Source organism: Strongylocentrotus purpuratus, unplaced genomic scaffold, assembly GCF_000002235.5.
Source record: "Strongylocentrotus purpuratus isolate Spur 01 unplaced genomic scaffold, Spur_5.0 spur5_scaffold_18, whole genome shotgun sequence".
NCBI classification, from domain to species: domain Eukaryota; kingdom Metazoa; phylum Echinodermata; class Echinoidea; order Camarodonta; family Strongylocentrotidae; genus Strongylocentrotus; species Strongylocentrotus purpuratus.
This window is the reverse complement of record NW_022145603.1, coordinates 32,059,811-32,078,903: the sequence shown is the minus strand read 5'-3', so window position 1 is coordinate 32,078,903 and position 19,093 is coordinate 32,059,811. Positions and strand designations below refer to the sequence as shown.

At 34.9% G+C, this 19,093-nt stretch overlaps 1 protein-coding gene across 4 annotated transcripts in view; it reads left to right on the top strand.

Moving 5' to 3' along the window:
• Nucleotides 1-19,093, top strand: part of LOC753216 (troponin I) — a 70,685-nt gene that overhangs the window by 43,363 nt on the left and 8,229 nt on the right. For 3 of the 4 annotated variants that reach the window (XM_030989716.1, XM_030989713.1, XM_030989712.1), the window contains 7 exons: nucleotides 515-589; nucleotides 2,183-2,302; nucleotides 3,479-3,589; nucleotides 14,362-14,493; nucleotides 15,323-15,544; nucleotides 16,881-16,924; nucleotides 17,408-17,462. In XM_030989716.1, coding sequence (XP_030845576.1) covers nucleotides 515-589; nucleotides 2,183-2,302; nucleotides 3,479-3,589; nucleotides 14,362-14,493; nucleotides 15,323-15,544; nucleotides 16,881-16,924; nucleotides 17,408-17,462 — 759 coding nt within the window. The remainder of the gene's footprint in view (nucleotides 1-514; nucleotides 590-2,182; nucleotides 2,303-3,478; nucleotides 3,590-14,361; nucleotides 14,494-15,322; nucleotides 15,545-16,880; nucleotides 16,925-17,407; nucleotides 17,463-19,093) is intronic. The other variant, XM_030989715.1, reaches the window with a different exon arrangement.

Here is a 19,093-nt window from a genome sequence, read left to right as displayed (position 1 = left end):
AGAGTAAGGAATGAGTGATAAAAGGCAGTATTTTGAATGTATAAAAAAGTGTTGGGTGTGAATTGTTGTGGTCAATCTGAGAATGGGATATTATGCCAAGTAGAACTACGAACAAGATGTATTTCATCAAACTATTTTGTCACATTGAATTGGTATTCTGTCATGTATGTTTTTTTATACTAAACTTCATCTGTTTTTACCTTGATTTGTTTTTACCTTGATTTAATGTTTTACTTTGAAGTTTGAACTAATTCTGTCAGGATAATTTCTGTTCTGTGAAATAACCTGATTTAATATTGTGCCATATCTTAACTCTGAATTTAGAATAATGTTTAATTTCTCTAATTGACTTTTTTATGATTACATGATTTAATTTCTTTTGTTGCATGATTTTCAGTTTTTCATCATCTTAACTAATCTCATTTCATTGAATGAATTTCCGTCATCACTTTTGGAGTGCTATGATTTTTCCTTTTCTTGTGTGATTTTTCTTTCCCTGCATGTGTGTTTGTAGTCAACATACATATCTCGTCGCCGTCGGCAACGGGAGGAGAACAACAATGAATCGTTGACGCCAAAAAAGATTGAGGTATTTCTCTTTGTAAATGAGATAAGAAGATTTTTTTCATAAGAAATTAAAATTGAAAATTTAAATATTGATGAAATTATAAAACTGTTGTCTTCATGCAATATATGAGTTCTGTTCCAATGATACATTGTTACATGTACATTTGTATCTACATTCCAGCCTGTTTTTAAATTCTAGGGTGTGAAGTCGTAGGACTGCTTGTATGAAAGAAGACTTATTTTGCAAGCTATGGAAGATTTTAAACTGTTTGGTCCATATTTAAATTAAATTGTAGACTACTGGCCTTTGTTCTTTTCAATGAATACAAGAGCCTTGTGGCTTGTAACAATTGACAATAATTCAAATTTGGTGGATAAGTTCTTCCAACAATCACGCAATTAGTTGATGGATAATATGCGATCTGTTTCAAAACTTTAGTTTCATTATTTGCTGTGAATCTCACATTCCCATCTGCATGTATTTTGAAAGCAAACTGTGATACAGACCATTGACAAGAACATCAAAAAATGGAATGGTATAAATTAAGCCATATTATAAAAATGCAATAAAAGCAGTGAAATAACTATCTTATTTTGTAAAATACCTTTATTTTTTCAAGTAAGCATTATTGGATAGCCATAGACAATGTTCAATTCAATGTGGGTCCAACAGAAGTATGGAATGAAAAATGACAAATTCTCACATTGAATTTAAGTTCATCTTACTAGAGTGCTATGTCTACACTAATTGTCTTTCAAACTTCTGTGTTAATTATTAATGTACATGTATTTAACATTTTCTTGATTTTCTGTTAATGTTTGAACTAGATTTAACACTGATACTTTCAGAATAATTATACAAAGTCAGAGTAATACACACCGATTCCAACTCGGGTTCTTTGCAAGGGTTACTGGTATTTCATCTGTTTTGGAGCCAGCAATGTGCTACCATGATAGAAATAAAGTAATATTTTAACTCCCTGGAAAGTGATATGAATTAATGCACTTCAGGCTCTAAACAAATGCTGTGTTTTTCTTTATATTCATCATACTCTTTAACCATTCGCCCAAAGATTGACAGTGAATTTCTTTTGGGGGGAGGGGGAGGGATGGAGGTGGTGATAAACAAGTTCTTCTCTTGGCTGGTTAGGCCCTGTGTATTCCCTATTTGCAATGCGAGCTTATAGACACAAACTATAGGAGACAATTGATAAAAGAATTAATACAAATTAATACCTATTTATCATTTATTAAACTTTTTCTGAGATCTCATTTGTGAGATATCATTCATCAGAAAATTTCATGATCTGGGGAAGATTTTTATTGAAATCGTTCTTTGGTTGGTTGGTTTGATGGTTTATTTTACCGGACAAGAAAGCATGTGTATACTGTTTTAAGTAAGCAACCAGGAGTCTGACGGCTTTAAGTCCCCTCTGAGGTACTCTGTAATGAGGATTAATGCCTTACCAAAGGGCACTAGCACATTGACTTGGTTTAGAACCCAGTTCCTTCCAGTTACAAGTCCATAGTTTTACCACTGAGCCATCTTGCCTCATAAAGATAGCCTCGCCACAGAAGAGTTAGTACAAACCTCTTTGATGTTTTGATTTTTCAGAGTGGTGCCGTAGAAGACACATCATCCAGTCAACAGCAGGAGGAGGACGACACACAAGGGCAGAGAGAAGAAGAAGAGAGGAGACAGAGAGAGGAGGAGGAAGAGAGACAGAAACAAGAGGTAGGTACTTTCTTCATTCCAAACTTCTACTGGGCCCCGTCTTACAAAGAGTTGATATCAATCGCAACTTATTTGCGATTGATATCAATTGCAACTATGTACATACATGAGATAGGAGACTGCAAACTTGTGATTGATTGCAGGACTTACGATTGATTTAGATCAATCACAACTCTTTGTAAGACAGGACTTGCGATTGATTGGAGGACTTACGATTAATTTAGATCAATCACAACTCTTTGTAAGACGGGACCGTGATGTTCATGGCATCAAGTGTAGATTAACCTCTTGAATACTGAATTCTCTAATCACCATGGGCTTAATCAAGGAACACCCAGCTTTAGAAGCTGATTGATTCAAACTTGGCTGGGAGATGGTAACCTGTGAATAATGAGCCTACTGGCTCCCGGCTCGTATATTGTGAGTGAATGGCACACCCAGTTGTAGGTGTTGGGGGGGGGGGGGGGCACCGTGACAATCAGAGATATATCAGAGATAAGAAATAATTTTCTTCATGTTTGTAATAATTTTTTTTAATATTCTGCTGCCTCATATGAATGAAGGAGAGGCAAGGATGAAGCATTGAATATGAAGGACATCTGACCTGGTCTGATGTGTCCGTAGCTCATCGTCTTTGCATGAAATTAGTGATTAGTTTACTTTTCTGTTATCACCCGATTCAGGTTGTAACAAAGGTGGAGTATCATTTCATAATATATATTTTTTGATTATGTTGAACTCTGTATGGGCAAGTCTAGGGTAGTTTGTTCCATACATAACTGACAGCATCAAATTTCTTACCATACCCAATGAATCTGAGAAATTTATAGCCTCGCTTCAGCTTGGATCAGACGAAATACGAGGAAAATGAAAGCTGGGATGTTATGTTTATATGACTTTCTCGCTGTCATGTATTATAGTTCGAGTCCCGCCATGGCACTAATGTCCTTTGGCAAGATATTAATCAACATTTGCCACTCTCCACCCAGGTGTTAAATGGGTACCGGTAGGAAAAAATTCCTTGAATGCTGTGAGCGCCATAATCGGCTGCCTAGCAGAGGCGGGGTAATAGTTGGAGCGCCTTGAGCACCATGCATGGTGGATATGTGCGCTATAAAAATATCCAATATTATTATTATTATTATTGTGTTATATTTCTCTCTCTTTTTTTGAAAGGAGAGAGAACGTAGACGTCGTGAGAAGGAGGAGGAAGAGGCGCGTCAAAGGCAAGAAGAAGAAGAAGCGGCAGCAGCAGCAAGCAAAGATGAAGAGAGACGACAAGAAGAGGTAGTCTAGCATTTCAGCCCTTTTACAAATTATGAGAAAGACTAATTTGGCTTGAATTAGTGGTAGATTCTAGATATTTTTTATCACGGTTTTTAATATTTTTAAATTAGTGGGGGGGGGGGGGGGGGGGTAACAAGCATGTTTATACACGTCTTTGTGGCATTCAAAAAGAAGGTACGCACATTTAGGCTGGTGGGGATGGAGAATATATTTGAAAGCAAAATATAAGGGTAGCAAATTTTTAGAAGGAGTGGGGGATGGGGAGAGGGATGATGAATGTCCTGTGCCTTAGGATCTGCCAATGGCAACAGCCTGGGGAAAGTACATTGTAAAGACTTATCTGCATTAGTTTCCTGTTATGATGTAAGCACTTCTTTGAAACCTGGACTTTTAGTTCACTTTGAACTTCAAATCAGTCCTGTCTGCAGAAGGAAATGAGAATCACTCAGGTTTGAAGCTTGGATAACAACCCAAATCCCCCTCCTCCATTCCCCTCCTCTCTCCCTCTCTCCCTCCCTTCCCCCTCCCTTCCCCCTCCTCTCCCCTCCCTTCCCCCTCCCTTCCCCCTCCCTTCCCCCTCCCTTCCCCCTCCCCCTCCAACATCAAAAGAAGCCTCCCCCACATTCACTGCTAAAGTCCCACAGTATGTACTTTGCTCAATGCTTCTTTCCTCCAAAAATGAAATATCAATGCAAAATATACTCTCATTACACTATATTCACATATTTAAAACAACCAAGCTCTTTTTAATTCTCCAATTTCTAAAAAAAAAGGATCATGTTAAACTTCCTGTCCGTAATATATCTTTATATGCTAATTATATATTTCAAATATCCAACCCAATATTGCAGCTTCTCCGGTAATTTCAAATGAATACTAAAATGTGTGTAAGATTGATGATATCTTGTTGAACTAACCATTTACCCACTCTAACTTCTCACATATGTTCAGAGCCAGAAGGGCGTTAACTCTGTGATAAAGTACATGAGTTAATGCCCTTCTGGCTCCAAACAGACGATATACTAATGAAGAGTTACAGTTGTGCAATTACAATATGAACATGAAGTGTAGACCTGGGGCCCGTTTCATGAAACTTTTTGTCTATAACAAATGAACAATTTCTAGGACAAATTTGCTCTCAGCCAATCAGATGCCTTGATTTCAGTAGCTTATAAGTTATAACAGTAGCTTGTAACTTGTTATTGATATCAAGTTTTATGAAACGGGGTCCTGGGACCTGTTTCACAAAGCCTTTTTTCAATGACAAGCTACAAAAATCAGTGACAAATTCTGCTGATAGCCAATCCGAAGCAAGGATTTCAGTAGCTTATAACAAAGACTGTCATTTGTCACTGATGACAAGTTTTGTGAGACGGGTCCCAGTTCTTTCTTAACACATGGAATTCCTCCATGTATACATGTGGTAAAAATTATGCAAACTCACCATCTGCCTTTATAAGCAATGGACATAGTACAACAACTTTCTCACTAATATGTTGATGTCAATATTCTGTCAAATGGTTGTTTTTCACTTCTAAAATCATGTTGAATTTAATATATTATGTAATCTTGTTTCTTAGATTCCACTTTCAATCAAGAAATTATATCAACAACTTTTCTTTACAATGTCTCATTTATATAGTCAGTTTGTTTTAAGCATGAGTAATTAAGTAATGTTTCTGAAAAAAGCAAATTTTAGGAGTCGAGTCTGCACTGCTCTAATGAGCTCAAGCTAACAATTGTTTTATAGGCAGAGGAAGAGCCACAAGAACAACAACAACAAGATAATGATGATGGAGAAGAAGAACGTAGGAGAGAGGAGGAGGTAAAGAAGGAGTGACCCTACCTTCACCCAAGTCTGTTTAATAATCCTCCTTTCACTCCTTCCCTCTTTCCAAATCATCACAAGTTTTTATCAGAATGTCAGAGCAGAAAGGGGTTTTGTGTATTATGTTGAAAGTGTAAAACTGAGGGGTTTTTCATCGTATAAGAGCTATAAGGGTATTAACTGACACACTTTCCCCTAGAGTTAATGCCAGTGAAAAAAATACACGGGGCTCGGGGCGAAATAGCCCCGGAAATGCCCAAAAGAGCCCCCGAAAATAAAAAAGAGCCCCTGTAAATTTGCATAAAGGTAGAGTTCAATGCAAAACAAAGTTTTAGAGTGTTATTTTCATGCAGGCTAGCTTGAAAAGTAGCCCCCCAAAATACCATACAGGTCATTTTCATTCATAATCCTTTGGGTATAATGGCATTGAGTGCCATCTGTTTGCCTTAGCATTTTAATATTAAAAACTAATAGCACATTGTGTTTACAAAGCACTTTCATCAAAGGTTTCAGAGAGCCATACAATAATAATTTAAATGTCTAAAGAAATTATTATAAAAAACAGTGAGTTGCAGAAGAGAACTTCACCTCTTAACATTGATGCCTGAATCTCTTTCTGCTCTACCCTACACACACCTGCATCACTAATTGAAAATCATTTTTCCCCTTACCTCTACAAGAGTTTTGTTCATCTTATATTCAGATTTTCAATCCAGGATAAAAGTGTGCCTTGAAACCATCTCCACATGTAGAACATTCCCCTGTGATTCCTTTCTTCATCATTACATGAATATTTATGAATATTAGTACTAATGAATATTCATATAATTCATGCATGTCGACTTTGGAATGATAATGAATATTCATGTTATTCATGCTGGTATTGACCTCTGTTACTGTATTATATATCGATGTACAGATTGAAACCCTTTTGCAGTGATACAGTATAAATTAGATTTATATTACTAAGTACCGGTAGATCAATATACGATGTATTCATATCTCAAGTGATATGAGATTGTGTTCATTATGAAGGAGATGTTGAATTCCCAAATAATTTGTCAATTTATTCTCTATTTTTAACTTTTCTTTAAACTGTTGGGCTCTGTTTTTGCTATATTACTGGGCCCGTATTGCGAGAATTAGATTCATGCTAATGATGATTCTAACAAATGATGAAAAATCAAAATATTTTTAAATGTTTCCAACTATATCCCTTGAAGAATCTCTCTTTATCCCCTTTTACTGATCACAGAGATCTTTGTTAACAGACAATGTTTACAAGTTACTACTCAAATTTTCTCTGTATACATATGACGATTTTTTAAAATATTAAAAAAAAAAATTTAATACGTTTATCTGTGCAGTATCACATGTATTTTAATAGTGGTGAACCTCACGTTTGTAAAGACTTTCTTAACAGAGTAATATTCTTGTGAACATTGCTGAATTTTTTCCTAAGGAACGTCAGAGGATGAAAGAAGAGGAGAGACAACAAGAAGAGGAGAGAGAGCAAGAAGAAAGAAGAAGGAGGAGGAGAGAAGAAGAGAGAGAGGAGGAGGTAAAACGTGTGAACTCCATCTCATCTCAGACCATCCACATGCTGCTTCATCCTCAAGAATTATTCAACCGTTTTTTCCTCATTTCATTTCTTTCATCAGGTTTTGCAGTTCCATCCATCCCAGTCATCCAGCTTTCACACATACAGAGCTACTCCATCAGAAATGTTTGATTTTCTGACTTTCCCTATGAAATTATATTTGTATATAAGTATAATTGTGAGGCTACAGAGTTGAAGTTGTGAAATCATCAACCAATATAGAACTTGATAGAGTGAAATGCTTGGCAAGATTTGCTTTGAAATCATAAGACACAGCACAGAATAAAACATGTATTGATGTACATGTAGCAATGAATCACTCATGAGTGTGGCATCTGATATCAGTCCGTCACTCTTTAAATTGTTGGATCAAGTGTTCCTTTCAACATGCATTCATGTTCATGGACCAAAGAATGATTCATGAATGTGGCGTCTGATATCATCCTCTATCTCTTTAACTGGATGGATCAAATGTTCCTTTCAACATGCACTATCTGCGGTTTTAACCCGAGGTCCTTCCCAAGATTTGTTTTACAGCTGATTAAACAAAATGCAATTCTTTGAATTCTGTAGGAGCGTGAGAGACAGCAGCAGGAAGAGGAGGATGAGAGGCGGAGAAAGGAGGAGGAGGGGCGAGAAGAGGAGGTAATGTTGCCATGGTGATCGTTCATCCATCTCATCACATTGATCATCAGTTACTTTTGTTTCATCTCAGCACTTTCTCCTTGGATGGAATGTTTTGTCCCGTTCTACGTGTACCTCCATTAGAGAGATGCCCCATACATTATGAGGAGCACCATGTTTGTCATCACACTTCATCTTTGCATTCTCTCCAAGAAATTTGTCACTTTCAATGTCATTAAAGACAAGTCTATAAGAAAGTAGCTTAATATTTGTCTTCATATTCTACATGAGTATCAGTTTGACTTTTTCTTTTGGTACAGATATTTGCAAGTTTTCAATCTCCTGATCATTCATCTGTCAAATTTATTCCTTCAAAAAGATTTTGGTCTTTTCAACAAAGTTGTACATGACTGTCCTCTGTATCAAACAAGCCATGATAGCAAAGATCATTGTTGATATGAATTTATGCCTCAGTGTGTATTCATGTGTGTTGTACATTTAGATATGGGTTCATGTATCATAAACAGAATTCTGATTTGATGATGATGTAAATGATCATCTGCTGAGATCCAGAAGGGCATTGCCCTTTATTAAACAAGCCAGGTTAATGCTCTTGTGGTTCTGTACAGACGATATGATAGTGCTCAACTGAACTTGATTTCGGTATGTCTAGTTTCATCTCCAATTTTCATCTTGTTTTCATTTCCTAACTTCATTACAATTCACACATTAGTTGCTCGCCCAACAGACGAAGGCCTAATACCTTTCTCATGTTACTTATCTTCTCATTTGTTGTTTCTCACTGGTGATGTAACATGTCTTCAGTAACATTCTTTGTCATTAAATCGATATTCCCCTGTACTTAAGATGTCATATTTAAGTGTAACATTTCACTCAGTTGTCATCTGTCAGCGTTGGTCCAATGTATGTCTAACCATTGTTCTCTCTATAATCCTCTTTGTTTCCATGGATACTTGATATTGTTGTCTCATGTTCATCATGTTTCACTGCTCCCCATCATTCTTCATTTCCATGTGGCATTGATAGGAGAATCAAAAGAAGGCTGAAGCAGAAAGGAAAGCTGCAGAAGAAAAGAAAAAAGCTGAAGAGGTATAAAGCTTAGGCATGCATTTGATTTAATTTATTTGTACATTAATTGGTTCTTCATTCATACATCTATTTGTACACTCATTTGTTCATTCATCCATCCATTCATTTTTTCATCTTTTCATTCATTTTTTCATCTATTCATTCATTCATTAATTCATTCATCCATTCATTCTTTCGTTCATTCATTCGTTCATTCATTAATTAATTCATTCGTTCATTCATTCGTTCGTTCGTTCATTCATTCATTCATTCGTTCGTTCGTTCATTCATTCATTCGTTCGTTCATTCATTCATTCATTCATTTATCCATCCATCCATCCATTCATTCATTCATTCATTCATTCATTCATTCATTCATTCATTCATTCGTTCATTCATTCGTTCGTTCGTTCATTTATTCATTCATTCGTTCGTTCGTTCGTTCGTTCGTTCATTCATTCATTTATCCATCCATCCATTCATTCATTCATTCGTTCATTCTTTCATCACATCGTTCCTTCATACATTCGTTCGTTCGTTCGTTCGTTCGTTCGTACATTCGTTCGTTCGTTCGTTCGTTCGTTCGTTTGTTTGTTCGTTCGTTGATTCGTTCGTTGATTCGTTCATTCATACTCTCTTGAAAAAAAAGAGTGAATTTTCACTTTCTTGGGAGTGACGTCCGTGATCACTTGTTTAGGAGTAAAAATCGATCTCTAAGAAGAAAAGATTGAATGTTCACTCTATTTTCACTACATTTTCACTCTCCAGAGGAGTGACGTCCGGGATCACTCAATTTTTTTTAGAGAGTACATTCATTTGTACATTCATGTATTCATTCATTCGTTTGTATATTCATTCATTCTTTTATTTGTTCGTTTGATCGTTCATTCATCTCATCACCTTGTCTCTCATCTTACTAACTCATCACCGTACTAGGAACGTCGTAAGAAAGCTGAGGCTGACAAGAAAAAAGCAGATCAGGTAAAAATTAACGAAAGAAAAAAGAGGACAAGATATTGATCATCTTTCATAGTCAAGCAGAATCTGAAGTAAATCTGTTAAAGGATAATTTCAAAGTCATAAATGTAGGGAATGCTTTTTTGCAATCGCAATTTTGTCAAATTAGCATTATTTCCAGGAATAAATTATATATCAGTTCTCCCTTGCTGAAACTTACGGTAATAACCCCGTCTTGGTAACCTTCTCCAATTAATGTCTCTTTCCCAGCCTTCATTGATGAGGAAAAGCTTATTTTGCCTCCAAGCTGTTAGTGACAAATATGTCCATTTTCAAAGTCTGCTTTGATTCATAGAACTTCTTTACATAAACTCATATTTCTTTCATTGGAAATTTAGGTACTTCAATTCCCAGAGAGACAGTGAATTAAAAAAAATTAAATTCTGAAACTTACAGTCAAATTCTTTTCAAAATTATGGTTTACAAGGAGGTTAAAAGAAAGGAATGTCTTGAGTTAGGCAATGGTTTTCTAATAACGTATCATCTTGTTTAGAAAATAGGGCCAGGAGGGCGTTAAATTAATTCCTTTTTTACAGAGATAGTAACTCTTTGGCTCCTAACACATGAGTATTATCATCTTGTTTTTTACCCATTCCCTCAACTAACTGACCATGTCTGCCATCCTCATTTACTTGTTCAAACATGCCCATCTAATATCATCCGACCGCATCTCATTCATATGGTTTCCCCTGTTAGTGATGAGTTTGTTTGTTATGGGTGTAAACCATTCTCCATCCATAGTGGTTTCGTCTGTTAGTTCCCATGTTGGTTGAGTCTATTGTACATATATGGATATCAGCTTCTGGAACTCCAGTCAGCTTGATGTGATTAATGTGATTCATTAGGCTGATGTACTGGAAAAATGTAATTCACTCATATAATGTAGACTTTAAGTATACCTCTGCCTTTTCTTACAGTTTACCACGGTAAAGGCTTGCTCAGATACCGTGATGTTCATAACTGTTGAACCATGTAGAAATGAATAAATAAATAAGATTCAGAAATGTGAAGCATAATTATTACACCCTACGTCATCATCCCCAAAACGCTGCGGTTTATGAGCCGTTATAAGTTTATCTCTGTATTTCGTTGTGATGAGTTGTTACAGATTTCCATAATACTTGTTAGTCCTGTGATAGAATATAAGTGAAATCAGGTGAAATATGACTACAATTCTTTTTGATGACCTGAAAACTGAAATAATCGTTTGAAAAGTGATTTTAACACAATATGAAACTTGATTAGGAACTTGTTTTAGGGTGAAACATATTTTGAGAATATTATTAGAAATATGACATGAAACATGCACTTTAACAATAATCATTCATGTATTCATGGATGGATACTTTTGGAATACTTGATATCTTCCCTAACTCTAAATGAACCCCTGATATGATGACACTCACTTAATAACATTTCTGATACTAGATCAGGATGATATTCCGGCGACAGAACCAGTATATATTTCTAACCTTTAACCTTTAACCTTTCCCCTGATGACTAGGAGCGGAAAAAGAAAGAAGAAGAAGCAAAGAAAAAGGAAGAGGAGAAGAAAAGAAAAGCAGCCGAGGAGGTAAACCACGCCCTCTATAGTTTGCACTAGACCATTTCGCATATTTCTAGCTTCATTATAGCCTGCATCTCGTTGTTTCTTATGCCTGCTTTGATTATAGCTGCATCCAGATTTCATTTGTATATCTTTCTCCATTCATTTCTCCTCCTTTTTCAGGTGCATGTCGTGATTGTAAATGCATCACTCTTTGCAGGTAGAATTTAGTGTGGGACATGGTTTTAGAAAGCTAATATATTTTGCACGTTATCTTCCGAGAGTCAGAAGGTTTGAAACTAAAAAATATATCAGTGGCACCTCTCTGACTATCAGCAGATTACATGTTTTGCACAAGGAAATTGAAGTAGGGAAACTTTAACAATCCTTTTAGCCCCTTCTTTGCTTTTAGCGTCAAATTCTGCCCAAGATTTGAGCTTTTAAACAATACATTTGCTCTAAAAGTAAAAGGTGCTAGACTTTTATTCAAAAGTGGTTTTGGATGCTTTTGTTTATTCCCAGTGAAGATATTTTATATATTATAAAAGCACTTTAAAGTCAAAAGTTAATCTTGTTGACAATTTTTCATACACTCTAACTGACATTGAAACACCCCTGGGCCATGCCTTCTGAACATGTGGAACTGATGAAATCCATCACATATCCTTCATTCATTGGATTGTTTTTCATGTTACGTGTTTGTCTTGTGCTCATATAGACTTTTACAAGTTTGTTGCACTTGTAACTATAGAGTGGTCAAGTGTGACATAATCAAACAAATATCTTTAGAATTTCTCAATTTGAACTTTATTTTCTGAAAGAGCATCAGTGATTTTCTATTGAACTCTATTTATTTGGATGGTCATATCTCAGCCAATACTTAACATATTCAATTGGTTTTTGACCTTTGGACATTATTTATGATGCTCTTTCGGAAAATGAAGTTCAAATTAAGAAATTTTAAAAATAGATTTTTAGGATGTCACGGCTTCTGTACTCCATAGACCTTTGGTTAGTGTGCAGCTGTAGTTATACGTATTGTGTTGAGTAGTTGTCTTACTTCGGAATAAAATGTAATGTTGTTCTGGGCACTTTCTTTGTTGCAATTAGTAGTGCTTATCTGCTTTATAGTTTGTATGTCATTGTTATCTTCGGAAATGTCTGTGTTTTTGTGATCATGTGGTTTTCAGGGCTATATCCTATGTCTTTGTTTTTTAAGCATTTTGTTTTAATATGTATTGGTTCAAGCACATTTTTCCACAATGTTCATAGTTGCATTTCAGTTTGTTTTCTTTCACTATTCAAATTTGCACTTTTTTGCAAATATGCACTTATATGAAAAATTGTTATTATTGGTATTGTTTACTTATACATGCATATATTCTTATGTCAGTTTTCTAAGTGGAAATGGTTTTATTGTTCACAAAATATTGTTAACATGTTTTAATTTGTTTTCCCTTCTTTTCAATATTAATATATCCAAATATGGTATATATTGTACCAAAATGTGTGATATCTTTTGTGATATATTTGTCTTCTAATGTAAATCTGATTTATATTTGGTATACAATTTTTTTTCATCGAATTGAGTTTGTTGGTTTTGAAATCTATTTGTGAATCCCCTTCATTTGAAGGTAACAGTAATCATGAATTTGAGAATATTTGTCTCTATCAATGAAAATAATAAATCTGTCATGTTCTCACGTATAAAATTCTTTCGGTGATGTAATGAAATTCCTCAGTTCTTGTCTTCTAACAATTCACATGTTATTCTATCTACTGATAAATCCCATGTTTCCATCAATCTAACTTCTAACATCGTGTTTACTAACGTTGTGTTCTAGGAACGTCAGAAAAAGGAAGCAGCTGAGAAGAAGAAGAAAGCTGGAGAGGTACATATTGAATGACATTCATACCTTCTCTCTATCCCTCATTCATACCTTCTCTCTATCCCTCATTCATACCTTCTCTCTATCCCTCATTCATACCTTCTCTATATCCCCCATTCATACCTCTATGTGCACTAAATGACTTTATAACAGGGCATAAAACTTCTAAATGTTATCCTTCTTTATATTTCTGACTTTCAATTACCTAAAGACTGTCAGTAATTGGCCAACAAATTATTTTCTTCTGTTTAGCTCAACCAGACTATCAGTAAGATCAAAGCTTATGTCATTAGTCTCTCTAACTAACCAAATTGATGACATCACAATGGGACTAAAGAAAGGCTAATCAGCTTAATAATATTAATCAATAACTATTTACTGTTTGTCTGTAATATCTCTTGTTTTCTGTTTAATACACCTATTTCATACAATCATTGATGCCAACTAAAGGTAATCCAAAGAGGTTGTAATGAATCAAATTACTAATTTTCTATGATTGCAATATTTGGTATCGTCCTCTTTCACATGATGGGTCGAACAAGCTATCCTTTCGATGTAATTAACAAAAGCAATGTAATCAAGATGGTTATATAGATGCTTAACTAATTACTGTTGCAATTTGCCAACATGAAATGAATGCTTTCAGCCTAGATTTTCATAGACTTTTGGCCAGATGCAGGCCTACCAAGGACAGATTGTTCAAATCCAGAAAAACTCTACAAACGGCAAACTAATCCTGTCCAAAAGTTCTTTATAATCAAGTTACTGCAAATGTTTGGAATCTTGTGCTGTTTTACTTATGAAAGATGATCATGCCATTTACATTTATTGATAGCAAATATAGTGGATTATTAATTATAATAAATATGCCATAATATATGAAACAGATGAAGTGATTAACAATAATTTTGCTAGCATTTCTTTCATCCAAATAAAACTAGTTGTGAAATCATGAACAAATGCTAAATGTAAATTTCAACCAGCAATTTGTTTGAAAGCTATACATTGCTCCTTTTTTTTTTACTCAGCTCTGCTAAATTTAATGACATTTGGCATTTGTGTGAAAAAGAAAAAAAATGTGAGTGATGATGATGGCAAAAGCTGAAACAAACTGATGGCCTCTCTCTCACCCCCCTCTCTCTCTCTTTGCTCATTAATGCTTCTGCTACTCCCCTCTAGCAAGCAAAGTCAGATGACGCCCCCGCTGCCCCCGCCGCCGATGCGGCCCCTGCTGCAGCCCCCGCTAAACCTAAGCCTAAGCTTGGCGGGAAGCTGGGCAAACTCACTGCTGGCAGAAAGAAAAATATCATGGTAAGAATGGTTGCCATGGTTATGAGGTGATTTCATCCATGGTATCTTGGTCATCATTATCATCTGGATTTCTATCCATTCAATTATAATATGGTTCAATATTGGATTGTTATTGTATAATCTGTACCTCCAAATTTGTGCAGTAATCAAATATATAGGCGCTTGTCCAATTCTAAAAAAATTATAGGGTGTTGATGTCTAGTTGCTTAATCAGAAATGCATAAACATATGATAGGGATAAAATGATCTTGTATATTGGAATTTCAAAGTATGTATTAAAGGAGACGCACAGATGTCCAGCATCTTTAATATGTCCATAGTTGATTATATTATTTTCGACAAATTGCATAGAATAGAGAGTTTTTGAAATAATTATGTTATCTAAATCATGAGACCATGGATTTTGTAACTTTTTGTTTTTGTTAGGGGGGGGGGGGGCTGGGGTTAAATTGAATGCATCATCTGGAAAATTGTATTGTATTCCATTCTGCAAATTGAATACATTATTGAGATTGTTTTTACCTTCCTTGAACTTGATTGCACTAATTTGAATAAGAAGACACCATTACTATGAGGAACATGAATTCCTTATTTTTACAATGATTTCTTTGCTTCAAAAAATTATTGCATTGTTTAGAAAATTGTTTTATAATTATAGCAATACGTTGTATCTTTTGAGTCAGAAGGGCATTAACTCATATACTTAAACACAGAGTAAACACCCTTCTGGCGCTGAACAGATGATGTGTAGAACTTGATTGCATTATCTTGAACTTGATTGCATGATATTGAATATGATTGCATTGTTTGAACATGTGTTTATCCACAGCAAATGATGATGAAGAAGGCTCAGACAGACTTGAAGGTTGAAGCAGAACAGAAAGCCGAGATGAGGAACAAATACGTTGAAGAGAACGTCAAACCGCTCAGCATCGACTCGCTGTCACGTGATCGTCTCCGTGCACTCTGCGAAGAACTTACCGAACAACTAACAGACGCTGAGGGTAACAAGTTTGACCTGGAAGTAATTATACGCAAACAGGATTTAGAGGTAAGTTGGGTCACATGTATTAAAAAATGGAAATTGTCTTCTTATTCATCGTGATATAGAACCAATTTGTGATGAGGATTATAGCATTCAGGTACCTGATAATAATGTAAGATTCAGTGATGAATTTGATTTAAAATTTCTTCATATTGACTGTGATATGGAACAATAGAACGCCATTGAAATTGATGATGATGACGTTAATTACATGTAAGCATTGTTATTAGATTTGATGAATTAAATCTGAATTTTAATCTTAAAGAGAAGGTTGAGTTCTGGGGAGAGTTTAAAGTGATTGGTTTTCATTGTTATTGCAACCTGCCTATATACATGGTCATGCATTTGTCTCCCTCGAGGGCGAAATGTGTGTTGCAGAATCTGTCTAGTAAGCCACCTTTCTATAGTTTCCAATTTTTCTGTTTCCCTTGGGTGGCCTTAAAGGGACTATGTCCCATTTGCAGGCCAAAAAAATGAAAAAGTTAAATTCCAACTGCATTTGAAAGATCATACTAATTTAGAACTTCCTTAAAAAAAGTGGGGCTTGAAAATGTCTTCAAGTGGCAAAATAACGACTATTAGTTGTCAAATCGACTTTAGGGCTATAGAGCCCAAAAGTAATAGTCTTGATTTTCGGACAATTGTACCGAATGGTCATACGTTTTATGCTGCGCAAAGATTCAATCAGTTTAATCTTGGCCATCACAAGAAGTGGGTAATTGATGTAGACAAATGCTCGTGTACCCTTTACAAATCTTTTCATGTATGTTATTACCAAAGAAGAAAAAAAGCCAGTCGGTCACTCAATAGTGTCTGACAGTGAAGTCTAGCAAGTAAACGGGTTTCCTTGCATAATTTGAATATGAGGACACTGCTAACGTTTAAATTTCACAGATAGGACATACATGACATATTCATAATTCCTGCAAAGTTCTACAGCATTTGAGGTTGGCTGCAAAAGGGACATAGTACCTTTAATAGACAAGTTTGAGTGTATTTTGTATCATTAATTATGATAATAGTCATGATTGTGTGATGTTTTTGATAATTGTTGTGATAATTAGGACAATGGTTATGATTACTTGTGATGAGGTAGATGATAGCAATACGAGAACTATGGAATTGGCATTGTTTGGGGATTTGAATGATACCAATTATGACAATGTTAAGGATTGTGATATACAGTAGGCTTGCTGATGCACCATGTGTGAGAGAGAGAGGGAGGATTGAGGAGTCCTGAAAAAGATTATGATGATGTAAATGATAATTATATGCCAGTGCATTAGACTCCTAATTGTACAGCTCAATCTACATTTCTGCTTTTCTTCTACTCCCCTCACAGATTGAAGATATGAAAGTACGAGCTAATGAAGCAAGAGGCAAATTGTAAGTTTTTGATTTTAGAACTCATAATGCTCACTTTCCTTTTCCTTGCATATGTATCTATGTGCAATACTGATTTCCTTTATATGTCAGCGAAATTCCTTCTTCTAAATTAAAAGTATATCATCTATTCTTTTGATTGAATAATAGAAAAGGGAAAGTGATTCTTGATGGAATTAATTTTCTTTACTGTGGTTCTGGTTTGATTGCTCCTTAATTACCAGAGCGACTTGTCAGGCACGCTCGGCTTCATCACAGTGTTGCCAATTGTGTTCCAATGATGAAAACTTCAAAAGTTCATAACTTTCCTTTTTTTTAATAGGCTATTTCCCAACTTTCACTTATTAATTTCTCTCATTTTTCTGCTTTTATTAAAACCAACTTCCCTTTTAAGCACTATGTACATGTTACTACATGTACCATTATTACTATTACAATCACTGATGTTTGGATGAACATATCTTCTGACTTTGTTTGTTTTAACAGTGAAAGACCAGAACTCAAGAAAGTTCAAAGGAATTCAGACAAGCCATCTGATACGGTAAGATAAAAACGTCATAGAATTATATTTATCTCATTATGAAGATTTTCTAAGAAAAGACTCCAAAGCAGAAATAGTCATTGATATTAACCCACAGCAGTCCAGAGATTTCTTATCTTCTAAATTAATCAGTGATCTCACCTTAAATTGGCAACAATCAACAAAGATTTGACTGAAATTTTGGCAATTTCTACACAGAAATAATGATTTTATATATTACACCACATTGCCAATTTAGAGACTATAATGATTTAGAAACATTTAAATTGATCTTATCCAAGAACGGCACGATGTACTGCATTGGAAACAGAATTCAAATTTGCTGTGATTTTTGCTTCTTCTGCTCATGTTCAATGTGTACATGTAGTTTCCTAGTATTCTGGATAAACAGATAATACCAAAACACCACTAAAAGGAGACACTGTTCTGCTGTGGGTTCAATATAAGTGACAAATAAATAAAGGGAGCTCTTGAAGATGAGGATCAACGATAATAATCCTCTGATAGAAATTCTTTGTCCCCCCCCCCCCCCCAAAAAAAAAAAAAAAAAAAAAACCTGCTTAAGACACTTAATTCATAAAAATGGATGTAAGACAAATTTAGATTGTGAGCAAGATGCAACACTAGATGCACTGAAACTAAGCAATGTATTGAGGTGGAATCGGTAGGTGATATGGAATTGTGCACACCATTTTATTTGATTATCATAAATTTCATTGTTGTTGTGCATTCAAGGCATGATCATATAGACAATTTGTGTGCATGATTTTTTTTTGGCAGATCATAGCATATCCACGGCTTTCCAATCTCAAATTGACTAGTTCTAGATTCATTCTGCTGTCAAATTATTTTGCTTTGATAGGTAGAGAAAAAGTGTGGAAACTCTAATATTAATTTACAAACATCATCCTTCGTAGATAAGAGAGTTTTTATTTGAAATATGATTTAATTTTGATTGAAAGGAAAGAAGAATGAAAATAGTATGCAGATACCATTTTATTTTATTCAACTTGATTTTTTTATTTATTCATTTATTTACCATCTGTATAAGGCTAAAAGAAAACCAATATCTCTATATATGATTGATTTAGATTCAACTTCTTCAAATTTGTCCATGTTTAAATTGTCTAGATATTTTTATGCTTTTTAAGCAACTGAATATTCACATTATTTTCCTGAATCGGAATATCATTATCCCAAAATCTACAGGAAATGGATCCCTTTTGTTGGATTCTTTAAACAGTTGTTGACAAATGTTCAATGATCAGTGGATATTGGTTTTCTTGTTAGCTTTATCATATGCATGAATATATTACATTTTTGCATTTTGATGCTCTTAGCCATATATTGCTTTGGACAGACATTAATTCATTATCATTGTTTGATATGCAGACGTTCAATACCAGCATTTAGTCTTGGGGAGAAATTTAAGCAGAAACAAACAGTTTACTTTCAATTGGATGCACAGATCTTATGAATTACGAAGATAAGGCAAAGTGGTGATATTTGACCTCTTACAAAACCTTTTCTTATTTTTTATTGAAAGCATACTTGCAATGGGTTTCATCTGGAATTTCTTTAGGCTTTAATAGTATAAGATATGACGATGGCTGAGATTCATTATCACAAAT